This window comes from the organism of the source record quoted next, unplaced genomic scaffold (assembly GCF_019419815.1).
Source record: "Pyrus x bretschneideri cultivar Hongxiangsu unplaced genomic scaffold, Pyrus_bretschneideri_v1 Contig17, whole genome shotgun sequence".
NCBI classification, from domain to species: Eukaryota; Viridiplantae; Streptophyta; class Magnoliopsida; order Rosales; family Rosaceae; genus Pyrus; species Pyrus x bretschneideri.
In genome coordinates, this window is record NW_025999468.1 from 6,732,748 (window position 1) to 6,753,819 (window position 21,072).

A 21,072-nucleotide genomic window follows, 5' to 3' on the forward strand; every position below is an offset into this window, starting at 1 on the left:
CTTTGCCCATGATGTAAGGTGGTTCTCGGCTTTTTGGAGTCGTTTAAAGGGTTGAACTTGAAATTACAGTTTTTATGTTTTTAAGGATAATTTCGGTATTTTGTAATTTTCGATTTTCTTTCTTTTTTGCAATTATTGAAGAAATATTCTTGGGCGGCGACTTACCCCACGTCCACTTGAGGTGTTATCACAATCCATGATGAATCATCTTCGGGTGCCTGAAACTTCTTCCCATCACACACAAACATGCATATGATCATTGTATAATGTGTAAGTTTAGATCTCAAACTCTAATAAAAGAGGAAGGGAAGTGAGTTAGTTGATAGCCGACACGATACTTTATTTTTCACTTCGTTCCTTATGATGATAAATTATAAATGAAAGACCTGGTACAAAATTAAACGCAGAGATTTATACAGTCGATTCTATTTAGGAGATTAAATTTTGTTGTTGTTCTGCTCCGGGGCCACTACTTCTGCTTGTTGTTTGATTGAAAGGACCACCACCTACTATCCAATCTCCCACATCCACAATAATCAGATCATATTCAGATGCCACTACTTTCTCCAATATTCTTCCATTTACTCATCGCGTCCCACGCCTTCCAGAATCACTCCATCCGGAACACGGTCCAACCCCACTTCCCCTCTGCTGTAAAATCAACTCATGTTTTGGAGTTGAACGTGAGAGTTTTAGGTACATATATTAATGGAGTTTTGGAAGTTTAGTCCCCACAAGAATCTTGATCATCGGTTTCAGCAACCAGTAGCAGCTGCAGAAGCTGCCTCTTACAACATGAAGAAGGTCTGCAGCTGGAATAATCATACGCATAAGCAGCACCACCAGCAGCTGCAGCAGCATAAAAATAGTCATGAAAAAGTGAACCCTTCGTCGTCGTCGTCTTCGTCGGAGCTTGATTTAAGAAACATTTCAAAGCTTATCCTTCCTCCCTTGGGTGCTTCGAGTTACAACCAAACTCCTATCCAGTCAAATGGATGGATCGTCTCGCCCATGGATTCAAGATACAGGTAGCTTGTCTTTTCTTTCTGTTTTTTCTTCTCTTTTTTTTTTTCCGCTTTTTCTGGTTTTTTTGGTCGGCTGAAATATGAAGCATGGGTTCGTCAATTTGGTTACGAATCGCACTCCGTTACTGTTACAAATAATCGGATTTTAAGTATCTAATCAATCGTTTTGTAAAATTTAGTGTATTAGGCCGTATTCACTTACATTAAAAAATCTCTCCTAAACAAGGTCAAATAATATTTTACTTAACAAAAATGTTACTATTACTATATAGTACTTGGATCATCATTTATATCATATTTCTAACACAAATTTTTCCGGACAATAGTCAACTTTTTAGCACCTAAACGGATATTTTTATAGATGAATGAAGAAAATAAAATAAATAAGTACATGTGTTTATGTATGCATGTACGTTTTTCGACAAAAAAACAATAGCGATTTATCCATGAATGAACGAAAACGGTTACAAAAGTTGTCAAGTAGTTGCATTTTTTAGTGACCAATTTATCAATGCAGGTGTTGGGAAACATTCATGGTGGTTCTGGTGGCATACTCGGCGTGGGTTTACCCTTTTGAGGTTGCATTTCTTAACACGTCCAAAAGCAGGCCACTATACATTGCAGACAACGTCGTCGATCTATTTTTTGCCGCAGACATTATCTTGACATTCTTCGTCGCATATGTTGATCCAAGAACTCAGTTACTTGTTCATGAATCTAAAAAAATCGCCATGAGGTTGGTTAATTAATTCATTGGTTGGCTTCTAATTTCATAATTAGTTAATTAAATCCAATAATATATAGTGATGAATTAGAGCATTTTTCAATATTCAGCACAAGTAATAATACAGATTAGAATTCTCACTTTATTTAAAGGGAAAAAGGAAAAAAGAAAAGTTGAGAAGCACAGTCTGATATACCAAGTGATATAAACAATTGGTTGATTTTTTGTTTTTAAGTTTTCAACTAATTATATTATTATATTTGATGTATTGGACCGTATTCTCAACACACTAAAAAAATCTCTCTATGTTCGCTTCTTTGTATGTTTGAATTTTGAAGAAAGTGATTTTTGCATGACTATTTGTTTCCCTACATAGCTATGTTTATTTCTGATTTTTAAACTAAATAAATTAAGAAATAGAAAAAAATAATCAAAAGTGTGTAGAAGTAGAGAAAAGTGGCGTGAGAAACTCATTTCCAATGTACGAATATGATTCCCGCACTACATGGATATGATTCTTCTTTATTTCACGTACTAAAAAATATTATGCTTCCATCATGACTTTCGTGAAACTCGGATTGGAAATTTCAATCTGACTTGAAAAATTCCGATCGAAAATCAAATATTTCCAAAGAATTGGATGAAAACTGAAATGTGGAAAGAACTCCAAAAATTTCAAATTTTCATCTGATTTTATTGAAACCTTTCCAAACTTATTTTCGTACAAAATTCAGAATCTTAATCACTAATTGTATGTATATTGTAATAATACATTAATTAAGCTTTAACTACAAATGATATAACAAAAAGATGATTAATTAATTCTTAAAATATATACAGGTACCTTTCGACATGGTTTTTGATGGATTTGGCATCAACACTGCCATTTGAGGCACTTTTTTTAGCACTGGGAAAAAACAAATTGAGTGCCTCTTACTCTCTCTTGGGATTGCTCAGATTCTGGCGACTAAGACGAGCAAAGCAACTCTTCACAAGGTTGGTTTTCCGTACAGATATGTTTGCTTCTATATGTGTAATATATATGCATGGTTTAGGATCGGGGGATACATTTTTACACAAATTTTGTGAGACCTATTTAGTAATTTTTTTCAACAATCTGGATCTATCTTTATTTTAGGTCTTTACTCAAATATCATATTTATCAGAAATTACCCAAATCTAAAATCATTGATCATTGGATTAAATGGTAGTCATTTTAGTGTGTAAAACCACTCATTTTCTTTGCTACATATGAATGTTTTAATGGTTTTAGATTTGTCTAAATTTTTGCAATAATAATTTAAAATATAGACAGTTCGAATCATTGAAAAAAATTATGAAGTGAGTCCTAAGAAAATGTGTCAAAATGTGTGTTAAAAAAACGTGTGTCTTCTAATCCTGACCATATATATGTGTGTGTGTGTGTGTGTGTGTTTGTGTAATTATATATGTAACCTCATCTTAATTCCATTAAAAATTTGTCATTGAATCACATGCATCATATATCTTCTTTGGCAGACTTGAGAAGGATATCAGGTTTAGCTATTTTTGGGTGTGTGTGTTTGTGTAATTATATATGTAACCTCATCTTAATTCCATTAAAAATTTGTCATTGAATCACATGCATCATATATCTTCTTTGGCAGACTTGAGAAGGATATCAGGTTTAGCTATTTTTGGGTCAGATGTGCAAGGCTTTTATCTGTAAGTATTTAGCACTTAAATTTTTTTTTTTTCCTCTCAAACCTAATCTTTTTTACTTAAAGTTTAATCATTTTTTTAAATGAAAATCGAATGCATCCTAAAAGTTTTGACATACATAAGTAATAAAATTTAGAAATACAATTAAACACTATACAATATTATTGTAGATGTGTTTTAGTAAGAAAACCACCGCAACTAAGCGTTTGATAATTATTTCATTTTTTGTTGTGATAGATGAAAAATATATTGGGAGGGGGCCAAGGGATGGATAAAGAAGGGTAGAGCATGGGGTGGGAGTAGGTCTGACAATTTCTTGTACGACCTGTTAACCCAACATGAAACGACAAAAAAATAACAGGCACTCGGTCAATCCATTAACGAGTCAGGTCGTTATTGAGTTTCCCGCTAAGAACCTGTTAATAGTTTGGGCCGTTATCGGGTTACACGTTAAAAACTCATTAAGATAACAGGTATGACACATAAATGACACAAACACAATCCTATTTGACAGGTCGAGACATTAGGCACGACAATGTCTTGCATGACGTATTAACCCGACACGAAACGTCACAAACCATTAATGAGTCCGGTCATTATTGGGTGACCTATTAAGAACATGTTAAGATAACGAGTTTGGCACAACAAGATCCGTTGAGATAACGGGTATAACACGAACACGACAAACACCCGGATTGCCAGGTCTAGGTGGGTGGGAGGAGGGAGAGTGAAGGAGAATGTATGAAACAAATCGAATGCTATCTTTTCGGGAAAAAAAAAGAATTTAAAATTGTTTTCAGTTTTTGGTTTTTAATTGCATTTTGTGTATATACCATCCCATACATTTCCTGTCACCATTATTTCTCCGTTTTTGTTCATCTCTCGTTTATTCCGTATGGTTATCCTCAATCAAACGTAAAATCCGAAAAACTAAAGACGAAATAGTTATAAGACGGATTGCCATTCTACAGGTGACAGTGTATTCAGTACACTGTGCTGGATGCCTGTACTACCTGCTAGCGGATCGATATCCACACCGAGGGAAGACGTGGATTGGAACTGTGTTTCCAAATTTCAGAGAAACATGCCTCTGGATCCGATACATCTCAGCCCTATACTGGTCTATGACCACCATGAGCACCGTCGGCTACGGCGATCTCCACGCAGTTAACACCGTCGAAATGATCTTCATTATTTTCTACATGCTCTTCAACCTTGGCCTCACTGCTTACTTGATTGGCAACATGACCAACTTGGTTGTTGAAGGCACTCGTCGTACCATGGAATTCGTAAGCAACATTAAAATTAGGTCAACGGTTTCGTATTTTGTTACTTAAGATCGTACGTAGTTTACTAATCGTTGCAATTCAAAGACAAACTTCATTTTGTCAATCTTTTGAATGCACATTTGAGGTAAACTATTGTTCTTAAATTGCAACGACTAGTTACTACGTGCCTAAAACAACGGAAATTACACATCGGTTCAGATGATGCTTAATCAATCAATTCGATTAATTGTTGTGCAGAGAAGTAGCATAGAAGCAGCATCAAGTTTTGTGTGCCGGAATCGGTTGCCTCAACGGCTGAGGGACCAAATATTGGCATATATTTGCTTGAGATTTAAGGCGGAGACCTTGAACCAGCAGCAGATGCTTGAACAGTTTCCCAAATCCATTTGCAAAAGCATATGCCAACATCTATTTTTACCAATTGTGGAAAAAGTGTATCTTTTCAAAGGTGTCTCAAGGGAAACACTTCTGCATCTGGTAGGGTAAATGTAGGTTTTTTTAGCCAAAATGGTCCTTAGATTAGCATAATTCTTCATCTTGGTCCATGAGAATTAAAATCTATAAAAGTGGTCTATGAGATTGTCTGCCGTCAATTATTTTGGTACGTTTGTGAAAAATCTCCATTAAATTGAGTGTATATTTGTCAAATTAACTCCTCCACTCGAACTAGTTTCTTCAATTTAACAAAGATTTTTCACAGAATGACTAAAATGATTGACGGTGGATAATCTCAGGGACTACTTCTATCAATACCAGGGACCAAAGTAAGGGGTTATGCCAATCTCATGGACCATTTGGACTAAAAAGCTGTAACTATATGTATATCGCAATTCTAGAAAAAAGACCAATATTTCTTTTCTTGGACAAGAAGAAAACACTTTGCAAAAGGAAAACTGATTAAGTGCTAATAATCTTGCATCCTTCTAACTATGTAAGTGCATCGATGGTTGATCAGGTTGTGAATATGAAGGCAGAGTATACACCTCCTAGAGAAGATGTTCTGCTGCAAAACGAAGCGCCGGAGGATGTTTATATCATTGTTTCTGGAGAAGTGGAAATAATTGATTGTGAGATGGAGAGAGAACGAGTTGTTGGGACTTTGCAATCTGGAGACATGTTTGGAGAAGTTATTGCATTTTGTGGTAGAGAAGTTGGACCTCAAAGCTTTACGTACCGAACCAAAACACTGTCACAGCTCTTGAGAGTAAAAACCACTGCCCTAGTAGAAGCAATGCAGACCAAACCACATGACAATGAACAAATGGTTAAAAACTTCAACCAGGTTAGTGAGCATATATAATTATATATATATATGGTATATAATTATCAAGTTAAATATCTTTCTAGAATAAGAAATGAATTAATGACTAAATGTTATATTGCAGCATCACAAAAAGCTTAGGGATCTGAGAGTCGGAGAAATACTGGTTGAGAGTGGAGAGGACGAAGGTGGTGACCCAAAGGCGGCATTCAACGTGTTGACTGCTGCCAGCAAAGGCGATGCTACTCTTCTTGATGAGCTTCTCAAGGCAAAGTTGGATCCCGATATTGGAGACTTCAAGGGAAGAACTCCCCTGGTATACAATGCCTTTCTAGCCTCAAGTACTTAGATTTTCTGTTAGTGCCAGACAAAAGCAATTAAAGCACATAATTATAAAGAATAAAAAATAAAAATCAGGAAGAACAACATTGACAAGATAAACGAGGTAGTTCATCGTTGTAACAGAAGATATTCACAACTATATCAGTAATATGTACACTTTAAGCAATGAGCCTATCTAGCAGTAGCTAAAACAAGTAGCATGATAAAATAGAAGGACAAGATTGAATTAAACTTTTTATTTTAATGCACCTGCAGCACATAGCAGCATCAAAAGGCCACGACGAATGTGTTTTGGTACTCCTGAAGTATGCTTGTAACGTACATGTAAGAGGTAATTAATATACCTCTGTTTTGCTTTACTGTATGTCACTCCTATTTTCTGTTCTTAAACTCAACGTCTTTATAATCTGTACACGGCAGACACAAATGGTAACACGGCGTTATGGGATGCCATTGCATCTAAGCACCATTCCATATTCCAAAGTCTTTACTATTGCGCTGCCATATCTGATCCATACACCGCTGGAGATCTTCTATGCACTGCCGCCAAGAGAAATGATCTAACCGTAATGGAGGAACTCTTGAAGCAGGGATTAAATGTCGACTCAAAGAATCATCTTGGGATAACAGCCGTACAAATAGCCATGGAAGAAAACAATGCAGACATGGTAAATTTGCTAGTGATGAACGGTGCAGATGTTACCAATGCACAGAACTGTTTATTTCCTTCACAGAGTTTGAACGAAATGCTACAAAAACGAGAGGTTGGACACCGGATTACAGTTCCAGACAGTACAATAAATGAAGTGCCTTTGATGAAGAATGGAGAAGAGCGTAATTCTGGGAGAGAATCCTATGGAGTAAATTGTCCAAGAGTGAGCATATACAGAGGCCATCCTATGGTTAGGAAAACAACATGTTGCAGGGAAGCTGGTAGAGTAATTAGATTGCCTCGTTCCCTAGAGGAACTCCGAAACATTGCAGGTAATTTAATTAACCGTAATCCAGTATCAACTGCTACGTGGTTGTGATTCTTCTCAAAACATTGCAGGAAATTGTATATATCATGCTTGATGTTGTTATAAGTGGAAATGATCCATATGGATGCATGCTTAATATATTTAACCAAAATGGAAATATGTTTTTGGCAAATGTACGTTGTATGAGATTCTAATATGTTAATTTGATGATCTTAAACAGGTGTAAAGTTTGGATTTGATTCAGGAAATACATTGGTAACAGATGAAGGAGGAGCGGAAATTGACTCAATAGAAGTGATACGAGATAATGACAAACTTTTCCTGGTTGAACTTGAAGACCCAAAGTCTGTCAAACCCTAAACGAAAGTATCTCTTTTAAGGATTCCAGTGGCGAGATTGCGAGCAAGTCGAGTTTATTTCTTATGCACAATGGTGAGATATACATGTGATGATAATGACCAAACAAATGTTTATCAAATGATAATGAGTTATTACTCAAAGAAGATGTATTAAATCAGTTGGAATAAGAACAGAAGCTCACAGTGGGTGTCACATCCCAGTCCGCATGGTAAGATATTGTCCGCTTTGGGTCACGCCCTCATGGATTTGTTCTTGGGCTTCCACCCAAAACGCGTCTCACTATAGGGAGGTGGGCATGTACACATAAGGCACATCACATCCTCTCCCCTGAGCGATGTGGAATCTTACAGTGGGTGCGTCAACTTAAGAACCAGCTTGAATGACAGTTGAATTTGAGAAATGTTTCCAGTCATGCATGAATAGGGGTAGTAGTGTGTTTACTACAAGTAGTGTCTTTCAGTTATGCACACCGGCAGAACCACCGTCAGATGGGCAATGCACGGCAGTGGCAGGGCAGTTAGACGGCTTCCATTCAGATTCAACATTACTCTTCACCGTTAATAATCGATGCTGGGTAGAACAAGCTTACCAGTCCCAGACAACTGATGTTTACAGAGTATAACTAAAAGAGGGGTGCTGTCCAAAATGCCAATCCAAATAGGATGATACTTACTTTCCAGCAGCAAAAGCATAGCCAGTTTCCAACGAAATATTCGAGCCACTTGAATTTTCCACCGAAGCTTCCTTGCTTCATCTGTATATCCCGTACTACGAAGATCATCAAGGACAGCTCGTTGGGTAGCCCTGAGTATTTTCTTGCCATCTCTTAAACATTTCATCATAAGCTTTGATGCACAACGGAACCTCCCCGCCTTGCAAAGATTGTGCACCAAGGAAGCGTAGGTAAAAGAATCTTTAGTCTCCATCGATTTGTACAATTCCATCGCACGATCAATTTGACCAGCTTTACACAAGCCATCAATCATGCAGTTGAGGGCAACCAAGATTTCCCGGAAGCCCATCGTTTTCATATACTGTAAATGTTGTTCAGCGCCGATAATATTACCAACCTTACACAATCCATCAATTATAATTGTGTGGGTATACTTGTCACACACCAGACCTCCATTCTCTTTTTCATCCATCAACTTACCTTCTCTGCAATACATATTAAGTAAAGTGTTATACGCCGATAAATCGAGTTCAACGCCATTCCTCATTGTCTGTTCCATGCAAGCATGTGCCTCTTCTATCCTCCCAGTCTTAACTAAAGCAGCAACGACTGTGCAGTATGTAAAGCCATCAAAAACATACCCTTTACTCCTCATCTCTGACATAATCTCAAGCCCTTCGTCATACTGCTTAAACTTAAAGCAGCATTTCATAAACTGTAATGTAGGTTATGGCATTTGGCTCATATCCTGATTCCCCCAGTTCCTTTAGCAATTTCCTTGCTTGCCCCAATCTGCGCGCCTTGCATAGCCCGTGGATAAGAATATTGTACGTCACTAACTGGGGAACAGATCCACGACGTTGCAAATTCCTAAATAACATAAGAGCATTATCAATGTATTCATTTTTACAACGGCCATTGATCATGTTAGACAAATAAGGAATATGGTTGGAGTCCTTGTGTAATTGTATATAATATTATTATTGGAAGAATAAGCCGTCCTACAGCCGTCCTACAGCCGTCAAGCCGTCCTACAGCCGTCCTACCTTGTCCTACCTACACACTAGCCATCCTACAGCCGTCCTACCTTGTCCTACCTACACACTAGGACGGCTACCTTGTCCTCTACAACCGTCCTACCTTGTCCTACCTACATGTTGGAAATGTGCCCTAAAACCAATCATATGATGATACTTTACGGACATTTCAAACTAATGTAGTTCATTTCAAACTAATGTAGTTTAAATGTAAAGGGCAAAGATTATTGTTTGAGCCGTCTAATATAAATGTTATATGCTTAAACGATAAGTCCAAGGAATATGTGATTGGAAGAATGCGATCTAAAGAAGTTAGATTCATGAGACCATTCTTTCGTTGACACATCCTAAACGTTCCTGATCATAGGATTGTCAATTGGGCATTAACAGTCCGTTAAGATCAGTACGTGCTATGTCTTCTCTCAGGGAGAGTGACTAGTCTCGAGTCATTGGTGTGTGTGACATCAAGACAAGTACGTAGGTGCTCAATAGAGAATGAGTTCACTAAACACGATCAACGAAGAGTTCTCATATTTATGTCACATGAGAACTCATGGTTGGGATAATGCAAATTAGTCTTTTGACCTGAGGCATCACAGTTGTCTTGTGGTTAGGTCCTTAATCTTTGATTATGTCAAAGTCACTCTATCAGGGTGTCCACGGCATCGTTGGGGTTAAGCCACTTAGCCATGGAGGCAAGTGAATGTGCAACAAGGGATCTCTAACCTTCAAACTATTTGAGGGAGAATACTCTATGATATGATTTGGAATCTCTGGTCAGAGTATGAATGAGATGTTGGAATGCGTTCCAGATCACATTCAAGGTAATCATATAAGTACAAAGATTCACATTGGATAGTAGACATGAATAAACTATCAAACCAAACAATGTGGTCAAGAGTATTGTATTAGAGAAAGACCGTATTGCATTTGTAATCTTAAACTGAATAGGTTCTCCACCTCTTCTGATTAGCTTGGGTAACCATGATATGCTGTTAGGTGTCACTCATGGTTTGTGGAAGCCCTAAAAGTGTATTATCACTAACGAGAGAATTGAAAGTAAGTTTCAATTCACAATCGATTTGAAAAAGTTTGAATCGCCCACTGCCTCGCTAAAAGGAACCTAATGGATCGTACACCGTGTAAGGTAGAGTTTGAAGATTCAACGGAGATGAGTAAGAATAATTAAATGGTTTAATTATTTATGGCAAGGATTAATTAATATGATTATTAATCAAACGAATAAGTTCGTTGAAGACCTCGGGATAGTTTTGGACCTTAAGGCCCAATGGGCTTCGATCGTCAAGTCCATTGACTTAAGTTGTATGACAACTTGATGAATAATGATTCACAAAGGCCCAAATAGCCCAATAAATCCCCTTAGACCGGCTATTTAGAGGAGGGTAGTAAACTTGGCTTAATTGCAAGTTTGCCACTCCATTGTGAGGTGGTATAAATACATCTTTATAGCCATTTCATCCTTAGGGTTTTTTAGGGAGTAAAGATGAGAACACAAAAAACCTCCCTTTGCTCTCAAAGAGGCCGGCCAATCTAGAGGGGAATAGCTAGCAATCTTACTTCCTCTAGGTCACTCATTTCTTCTACAATATACCTTGGTGTGGAGACTTAGAGGTTCTCAATTTTGGGAACTTGGAGAAACCTTTTCATCCATCCAAATCCATGGATCCAAGATGCAAGGAATGAAGGCCCTCTCTTTGGGTGATTAGCCTTTGCTTATGCAAAGAGAAATCTACAAAGGTATTGATTTCTCAACTCACTTTGTTTTGAGTTGAGTCTTGATTCACCTATCTACTAGGCTTTGAATTTCATGGGTAAATGTTTTGTTTTAAGTGCATACAAGCATGATTCCGCCTTTAATTGTTAATTGCATGCTATTGATGTTGCTTAAATGAACATGTTTTTCACAAATTTTTCTTCAAGTGGTATCAAGAGCCTAAGTCTAGTAGTTGGTGAATCCTTTTGGGTTTTGTAGTTCATAGTTTATGATTTGAATGTTGTAATTGTTACAAGCTTTATTCTTGCTTCTTTGAATGTAAATTTTGTTAGAAAATTTGCCATCTCAAATGTTGTAGATGTAGTTCATATGAGCATGAATAATGGAACTAAAAGTTGGTGCCAAGTGTTTTGGGATTTTCGGCCAAATCCAAAGGGTGATTTTGTGGGTTCATGTTAGGCTTGTTAAAATGGTTTTAAAGTGCTTTTTGGAACCCCTAAGTACCCTAGGATATTAACCCTCTTTTGAGTTGTGAAAATTTGAGTTTTTGATGAAAGAAAACATCCATGGAGCTATTATGAGTTTTCATGTATGTTCTTCATATTTCTTGAAGTTCTTATCAAGAACAAAAAGTTTTGAAGTTTTGATTCAAAAGTTTTATGTTTTACATAAAGTTTTGATTATTAGTTGATGGGTGATGATTATGTCAAAGATATAATTTTGATTATTAGTTGATGGGTGATGCTTATGTCAAAGATATAATTTTGATTATTAGTTGATGGGTGATGATTATGTCAAAGATATAATTTTGAATATTAGTTGATGGATGATGTTTGTTGGTAAGAAATGATTAAATGTTTTTAATTATATCAAAGGTATATTTTCTTTTCAAACCATCCCCACCATCTTTAATCTCACCCACCAAAATCCACTTACAAAATTTTTTTTTATCAAAAATCTCTATGGTACTATCCTATGGCCGGCCACCCCTCTAGTGGGGTGCTTTTGTGCAATTAAATACAGTTTTGATATTTTTGTGTATTTGTATTTTGGCCCAAAAGTTTGTGTTTTTGCAAAATGGCCCAAATAGAATGAGAACAAAAATTGTTTTGTCTCTTTAATGAGAATTGGATTTTCATTATATTTAGTTCCATTTAAATCAATTCTATGGATACAAAAACCAAATGAAAATGTTGCATTCAAGTTTAATTAGTTAAAGCGTTAATTAATTAAAGAAAGGGTGATTATGAACCTTAGCCTACGATAATTGAGTTATGTGAAAGGCCGTTTCAAATTTGTTTGAACCATGGGAATGTGTAGATTAAATTTTGGTTGTAATTTGATATGATCAATTGTTGTAAAAGAGTATAAGCTCTTCTTTACTTTAAAGTAATTTGATTTGATCAATTGTTGTAAAAGAGCATAAACTCTTATTTACTTTGAAGTACTCCTTTCTTGTTTTATTCGATATGCATGAAATTGGAGTAGTTGGGTCCAACGCCCAATAAGACAACACGCCTTAATGTGATTAAACGCGTAACTAAAATCAATCACCATCCCTAGACCGAGATTCAACACTAGGCTCGTGTTGAATCGAATCAAAGGTTCATAGTCATCCTAAGGCCCTAAGGCAACTATATAGTCCATCAATGAATGCAAACCTTATGTTAGTAGTATCATATACTCTTGCTTTAAAAACCGTTTTAAAAGCTTAGTGGGAGTATTATATACAACTAAATCAATCAAATGGACCAATAGTTGTAATAGGACCAAAATGTTTTAATTGGATTAAAATGTATGTTTATATGTGATGAGACCTAAAAACCCTCAACCAAATCAATATTAAGTTGATAAGCGAGAGATGCTTTGAATATCTCTTCGTGGTCTTCCACCGTGGTAGGCTTCAATCGTTTGTGACTTGTACACCGGCTTCACCCTATCATGGGGGAGTACAAAGTGCATGCTTACATTCAGGAGGAGTCTATACGCATATGATGAGGTGAGTGTAGGCAACGAGGATAGCCAACATCGTATCATCGTGAGGTTATTCTTGAACCCCTACACAAACTAAGCATGGTGGGAATAACTTAACTAAGTGCAATAGTGCCAACATCGTATCATCGTGAGGCAATATTCTCTAGAGGCCAAACAAGATTGGTAATTACAAACGTTGTAAATGAGTAAAGCGTTATTCTCTCATCATTATTTTTGCTAACCAACATCGTATCATCGTGAGGTGGGCTTGGTAATGGTGAGCCTCCCATACCCTACTAAGAGTTTCCTCCAAAACTCTCGAATTCCGATGAGGGATATGGAATTTGCCAAAAATAGTGGGTGGTGCTAATTGATTTAAAGACCCGGATCAAATAGCTTAAAATCAATCAATTTATATTCGTTATGTATTTGTTTACCAATATATTTGCAAACGCTATCCAAAACTTGACAAATAAAAACCAAACGCTTTAATTTCCGGACTTAGTTCTACAATCACATAGATTGTCTTTAATGGCTTGTAGATGTAACTAAGTAGTCTCATCCTCACAATCTTCCTATTGATAATGTATCAATGGAAGAACATGTTAGATAAGTCTACCATGAAGAGGACAATGCAAACTCTAGTGCTTGTCTCTTTGTTACACGAACAAGGAACTTGAGAAGTAAGCACAAGGGCATGGACACTTTATGTGCCATGATTCTTCACTTACAAATTGTTGTATGAAGAAATGAGAGTTGCCTTGAACAACTCTTGAAAGTTTGTTATTATGTTTAGAACATAATGGTTGGTTGACAAAAATAGTCCATTTATATGGACTTATGATGATTTTGAATCATTGAGTGTTGAAGTGTTAAACCACTTAATGAGACGGAAACTAGGCAAGGACTTCACCTTTGTGTCCATATCCTAATGGTTCACTAAGTTTATTGTAAACTATATAGTGAACAATAACTGCACGCTCTCCAAATCGTTTGATGTGTATAACACATTTGAAATAAGTTTCAAGAGAGATAGTGGGAGTTTAGGGACCATGACTATTGTAATCAAAAGGGAAGTCAAATGAAGAAGGCAAAATAACTCCAAGGGAACAAACTTTCTTTATGAAAGGATGGACATTGGAAGGGGTATTTGCAAGAAATGTCTTGCAAGTGTCAAGAACACACCTTTCGAAGGTGTTGTAATATGTTCTTGAAATAGTTCAAAACAGTTGGTTCTTCTACTTGAATGCTTGATTCCGTATTAGTAACTAAGTTTTACAATTGTTGTAAAAGTGTGCTAATAAGAAGTAGAAGATTAATGAGAGAAGAGAAAGTACTTCACATTCCAAACGTGAATCGAATATAGATCTCTGCGAAAGCGGATTGTACTTACTTCCTCATATGAACTACCAAAGAAATTGGAAAATACTAAAGATTGTCTTTACATTCCAATTTTAAGGAACTTAAATCCGTCACTATAGTAGAGATGGATGAATGTTTTGTTTGACAAAACATTGTTCTTTATTAATCAATAATTAGATTATTGTAATTTAATTGGTTATCTCTATAGTAGAGATGATGTGGTAGTTTAACTGTTTAGAATACGATGATGCTTAAAACCCAAAAGGTTGCAAGGTAGTGACTAATCCCAACTGAGTTGTGATACCTCTAAAACATAAGTTACGAGTTGGTCATAGATGGATGCTTTGGATCGTTAGATCCGGATCCAATACCTTCTTGTTAAAATTGTATAGAGGCGAAATGTTTGAATCTTTATTCTTTTGGAAAGAAGAAAGAATCACAAAGTTGTTGAGGTTAATTCACTTAGATGTTAGTGGCACTTGTCCACAACATAATACTACTCATGTTGTATGACATTCACCGAAGATCACTCTCGGTTGGACTATAGTTTATTTTGAATAAACACAAGTCCGAATACTTTGCAAAAGGTTTCAAAGAATTCAAGAAATGTAAGTAGATGAGTAAGACGTCTAAAGTATTTACCTTCTTAGATTTGATCCAAGGAAAAAGTAACACTTTAGATTAATTTCCTTGAAAAATATCAAGGAAAGTAGCATCGTAAGATAATGTATTTCTCCATTAGGAGAAGAATGAACATAAATAAGATTTAGTTCGTTGGACATTATCAATTACCCATATATATATATGATATATACTTCTAAGACATGTTAGTTGTAGAGATCCATCCATCATGGATCTTAGCAAGCTAATGGGAACCATAAGCGTCTTATGAGAAAAGATCAATTGTTTGATTTCTCATAAAGATGTAAATGAATCTTTTGTTTACTAGGTTTACAAAAGATTAGTGGGAGTTGATCATATTCCTAAATTAGAATATATATATACATGATATATATTAATTTTGAAAATGAAAGGAATTCTTTATCGTTAAAGTAATGACTTTAAACATTCTATAATGATAGAATGTATATGGGAGACATAGTCTATATACATGGGATGGAAATCTATAATGATAGATTTCAAGATATAATTGAATTATATCAATCCCTAAAATAGACAATGAGATGCTAGGAAGTTTCTCATATGATGATAAACTTCAATTAGAATGACAATTCTAGTGAGACTAGGAAGTTGTTCTTATCAAAGGGAATGTACCCTTTGACTCCCAAAGAAATTATGCGTAAATAGAATCCTTTATGCATACGCAGAAAGGTGATTTATGTATTTCATATTGTATGAAAACAGTGATATAAGTTGTACCTAGAACGGTACAAGATGATATCAGTGCAAGCCCAGGATCAGAACCATGGCAACTGTCAAGTGAATCCTTAGGTATTTAAGAAATACTAAGGATGGATTCCTAAAGAATGAGGAAGAATTAGAGTAACGTAATGGAAGCGTAAATGTATTAGATTATGAATCTAATCCATCATAGAATATCTCTTAATTATGAATGAAGTGATAATGAGATATCTCTTTATTATGACTAAAGAGATATTTGGGTAGAAACGTTAAAAGTAAATGACTTTAATGTGTTCCATCATGTATTGCCATATAGAAGCTTACAACATTGTTGTTTGGATGGGAAAGTTCATTCATGAACTCTCCATTCGATTCAAACCAGAAAGTGTATGACACTAATGGGGTGATAGCTCAAGCCAGGGAATCAAGGTCTCATCAAGGTCCGAACTCAAATGAGAGACTGAACCACATAATTGAGAATCATGTATAATGGTGACGTCGTTATTCTCAAGGTTGCTTCTATGGATAACATATAGATATCCATTGTCTAGGCTTACTACTCAGCCATTTATGAAATGAATTACAGAAGAGGTATCATCAATGATGACTAAGCTGATTGGCTCTAGTGCAAGTGGGAGATTGTTGGAAATGTGCCCTAAAACCAATCATATGATGATACTTTACGGACATTTCAAACTAATGTAGTTCATTTCAAACTAATGTAGTTTAAATGTAAAGGGCAAAGATTATTGTTTGAGCCGTCTAATATAAATGTTATATGCTTAAACGATAAGTCTAAGGAATATGTGATTGGAAGAATGCGATCTAAAGAAGTTAGATTCATGAGACCATTCTTTCGTTGACACATCCTAAACGTTCCTGATCATAGGATTGTCAATTGGGCATTAACAGTCCGTTAAGATCAGTACGTGCTATGTCTTCTCTCAGGGAGAGTGACTAGTCTCGAGTCATTGGTGTGTGTGACATCAAGACAAGTACGTAGGTGCTCAATAGAGAATGAGTTCACTGAACACGATCAACGAAGAGTTCTCATATTTATGTCACATGAGAACTCATGGTTGGGATAATGCAAATTAGTCTTTTGACCTGAGGCATCACAGTTGTCTTGTGGTTAGGTCCTTAATCTTTGATTATGTCAAAGTCACTCTATCAGGGTGTCCACGGCATCGTTGGGGTTAAGCCACTTAGCCATGGAGGCAAGTGAATGCGCAACAAGGGATCTCTAACCTTCAAACTATTTGAGGGAGAATACTCTATGATATGATTTGGAATCTCTGGCCAGAGTATGAATGAGATGTTGGAATGCGTTCCAGATCACATTCAAGGTAATCATATAAGTACAAAGATTCACATTGGATAGTAGACATGAATAAACTATCAAACCAAACAATGTGGTCAAGAGTATTGTATTAGAGAAAGACCGTATTGCATTTGTAATCCTAAACTGAATAGGTTCTCCACCTCTTCTGATTAGCTTGGGTAACCATGATATGCTGCTAGGTGTCACTCATGGTTTGTGGAAGCCCTAAAAGTGTATTATCGCCCACTGCCTCGCTAAAAGGAACCTAATGGATCGTACACCGTGTAAGGTAGAGTTTGAAGATTCAACGGAGATGAGTAAGAATAATTAAATGGTTTAATTATTTATGGCAAGGATTAATTAATATGATTATTAATCAAACGAATAAGTTCGTTGAAGACCTCGGGATAGTTTTGGACCTTAAGGCCCAATGGGCTTCGAACGTCAAGTCCATTGACTTAAATTGTATGACAACTTAATGAATAATGATTCACAAAGGCCCAAATAGCCCAATAAATCCCCTTAGGCCGGCCATTTAGAGGAGGGTAGTAAACTTGGCTTAATTGCAAGTTTGCCACTCCATTGTGAGGTGGTATAAAGACATCTTTATAGCAATTTCATCCTTAGGGTTTTTTAGGGAGTAAAGATGAGAACACAAAAAACCTCCCTTTGCTCTCAAAGAGGCCGGCTAATCTAGAGGGGAATAGCTAGCAATCTTACTTCCTCTAGGTCACTCATTTCTTCTACAATATACCTTGGTGTGGAGACTTAGAGGTTCTCAATTTTGGGAACTTGGAGAAACCTTTTCATCCATCCAAATCCATGGATCCAAGATGCAAGGAATGAAGGCCCTCTCTTTGGGTGATTAGCCTTTGCTTATGCGAAGAGGAATCTACAAAGGTATTGATTTCTCAACTCACTTTGTTTTGAGTTGAGTCTTGATTCACCTATCTACTAGGCTTTGAATTTCATGGGTAAATGTTTTGTTTTAAGTGCATACAAGCATGATTCCGCCTTTAATTGTTAATTGCATGCTATTGATGTTGCTTAAATGAACATGTTTTTCACAAATTTTTCTTCACTACACACTAGGACGGCTACCTTGTCCTACCTACACATTTGTATCATGTATATATATCCTTGTAATCTTGTAGAGAAAGATAATGAAAAAATAAGCATTCTCTTCCATTTGCATTCTCTTCCATAAGCATTCTCTTCCATTTGCATTCTCTTCCATTTTTCCACATTCATGTATCAATAATAAATATAATTTTTAGCCTACATACCTTTTTCTACAGATCATTGTGTTGAACGTAGCCGGGTGGGACTGAGATTGGCAAGTAAAATATCCTGAAATACTCTGTTGGCTTCATCAGGTTTTCCTAACTTAAAGAAACAATGCATCAGAATATTGTAACTCCATAAATTAGGATGTATGCCGGCTCGTAATGTTTCCTCAAACAAATCCAGGGATTGTGATAACAAGCAATTCCTGGTGGCGCCGGATACCAAAGAATTGTATGCAATGACATATGGACTAATCCTGGCCTCTTTCATTCTATGAACAACAGAATAAGTTGCATCTAAGCTAACAAACCGAGAATAGGCACTGAGCAAAGTATTGTAAGTTACCACGTCTGGAATCACCCCTAATCTTATGCCGTCAGTTATAACGGCTTCTGCTCTCTCCAGTAGCCGGGCCTTACAAAATGAAGCTATGCATATGTTCAACTAATCCAGAAAGGTTTTTTTTAGCCAAAATGGTGTCTGAGATTTGCATAACACATCACTTTGGTCCTTGAGATTGAAAATTAATCTGTGATTGTCCACCATCTATTATTTTGATTCTTCCGTTAAGTCTCCCGGAGCTCTTGACCCGAAATTTGGGCAATTTTCAAATCTTCGTCACTCAATCGTTTCTTAACCAAATTCGACCCATAATATATCAAAATAAAGATAAGAAAGAGTAGAATAAGATTATACCATTTGGAAGCCAATGGTTGCTGAAGATAGCCGAAAAATAGCCTGAAAGGTGACTGGTCCGAAGGAAAAATGAAAAGCTCGCTGGAAACTGGGTAAACTTTAAACATTTATAACTTCTTCAATACTCAACGAAATCAAGTGATTCATAAATGAAAATCATACTCGTAGACGAGAGGAAGAGAATGATACCTTTCTCGACGGCTAATTCACCTTGGTTTGGCCGGAAAGCGTCTCGAAAATGCATATATTGGTCTCGAGTTAGCCATTTTCGAGCCATTCTCCGTCTAAACCAAGGTGAGTTAGCCATTGAGAGAGGTATCATTCTCTTTATCTCATCGAGAAGTATGATTTTTGTTTTTGAATCACTCGATTTCATTGAGTATTGAAGAAGTTATGAATGTTTAAAATTTACCCAGTTTCCTTGCGAGTTTTTCAGTTTTCTTGCGAGTTTTCCAGTTTTCTCTGGGAACAATCACTTTTCAGGCTATTTCCCCCCATGCAACAATTGGGCTTCTAAATAGGTATAATCTTGTTCTACACTTTCCTATCTTTATTTTGATATATTATAGGTCAAATTTGGTTAAGAAACGATTGAGTTACGAAGCTTTGAAAATTGCTCAAACTTTCGACCAAGATCCGGGATACTTAATGGAGTTTTTAACGGAAGAACCAAAATAATGGATGGTGGACAATCTCAGAGACCATTTATATTGATTTTCAATATGAAAAACCAAAATGATCTGTTATGCAAATCTCAATGGCCATTTTGACCAAAAAGTCATTTAGAAACTATCATTTACATCACACATAATGACTTCCTAACCCAAGCCTGCAATATGTCAAAATACGACGTGTCAAGATACACTCTTTCTTCTTATAAAACCGACATCAGTGGATATAATCGGAAAAGGGTAATGCTAATACAGTGGCAGCCGTCAATGAAACCACTCCCCCTCCAATGCATTCACAACCGTGGAGGGGAAACTTTTAGGCAATAAGTTTTTGAATTAGGAATCTAAACCAATATCGGCTGTGATAACAAGTCCCGCAGACAAAAAAGTCCACTAGCTAGAAAAAAAATTTAAGAGTTTTAACGAAACACTTTCAGTACTGTTTATTTTAACAAAAAATGATAATTTTACTCTAAAAAATCACTCATAGTACTATTCACTTACAACACATTTTTGTCACTTTAATTAAAACTCAAAGCTTTCAAGTCATTTTCATTATTTTTTTTTAAAAAAAAATTTAGGCAATAATAACATTACAAAGTGATTAACTCATACTAAATAAAAATCTAAACTGATAATGTTTTCATTCGATTGCATAACATCCTCATCAACAATGTCATACGAAATGTGACTCTCAAATCATTTATCAACTGATTTCCCATTGCTTTGTACAATCCATTATTCATCGTGTTTGTTGCAGAATATTTTGTATGGATAGTTTTTTTTTCTTCTAAATACAGAATTTGTTTGGAACTGCTTTTAAAATGAAAACGTTTTTAAAGAAAATATTTTTGGAATCCAAAAATACGCTAGTTATCTTCTTCTTGCATAAATTCATAACATTTTCATAATTTATTTACATTTTTACTAAAAATTTATTCTAAAAACATTTTCTTCAAAAACGTTTGTAACATTTTTTAAGCAAATACAATGGAAAGATACGCAACACCAACTCGAAAGCAACTCAACAGCAAAAAGTGCTTTCGCATGGTGGAATCTATTGCCGAGTCACAGTAGGTATTGTCTGTCTCCGAATATACGGAGTTCTAAGACACGATTGCTTTGATCCAAACAGAGAATCCAGAAAGAAAAAAAACCCATCAATGGAACAAACTCGAAGAGTAAATTTACAATTCACAGCTCCACGGTAGACAAGGGGGGGGAGAGAGAGAGAGTAGCCGGTGAGAAATCCGAATCCAAAAAATGGAGGTG

The 21,072-nt window shown here is 36.1% G+C and overlaps 1 protein-coding gene and 1 pseudogene across 2 annotated transcripts; one reads left to right on the forward strand and one right to left on the reverse strand.

Annotated features, from left to right (window-relative positions):
* The first annotated feature begins 322 nt into the window (after window positions 1–322).
* Window positions 323–7,874, forward strand: LOC103946311 (potassium channel AKT2/3). Of its 2 annotated transcripts, XM_009356971.3 has the most exons (11): window positions 323–1,028; window positions 1,543–1,761; window positions 2,590–2,745; window positions 3,396–3,453; window positions 4,422–4,739; window positions 4,977–5,216; window positions 5,695–6,021; window positions 6,125–6,316; window positions 6,598–6,673; window positions 6,763–7,326; window positions 7,543–7,874. In XM_009356971.3, exons 1-11 carry the CDS (start codon window positions 709–711, stop codon window positions 7,680–7,682), a joined length of 2,610 nt encoding a protein of 869 aa, XP_009355246.2. In that variant the 5' UTR covers window positions 323–708; the 3' UTR covers window positions 7,683–7,874. The 2 variants fall into 2 exon arrangements, with proteins under 2 accessions (XP_009355246.2, XP_048437618.1); XM_048581661.1 differs by lacking the exon at window positions 4,422–4,739 and having other exon boundaries at window positions 326–1,028.
* Window positions 7,875–8,021: 147 nt separating this feature from the next.
* Window positions 8,022–19,406, reverse strand: LOC125476046 (annotated as a pseudogene).
* Window positions 19,407–21,072: the final 1,666 nt, after the last annotated feature.

What these genes read in the sequence shown, in the direction of transcription:
- LOC103946311 (XM_009356971.3), top strand. Translation starts at nt 709, where the DNA reads ATGGAGTTTTGGAAGTTTAGTCCCCACAAGAATCTTGATCATCGGTTT. An exon ending in TCTAAAAAAATCGCCATGAG is followed by an intron (nt 1,762 to 2,589) that starts GTTGGTTAATTA and finishes AAATATATACAG; the next exon opens with GTACCTTTCGACATGGTTTT. An exon ending in TCAAGGGAAGAACTCCCCTG is followed by an intron (nt 6,317 to 6,597) that starts GTATACAATGCC and finishes ATGCACCTGCAG; the next exon opens with CACATAGCAGCATCAAAAGG.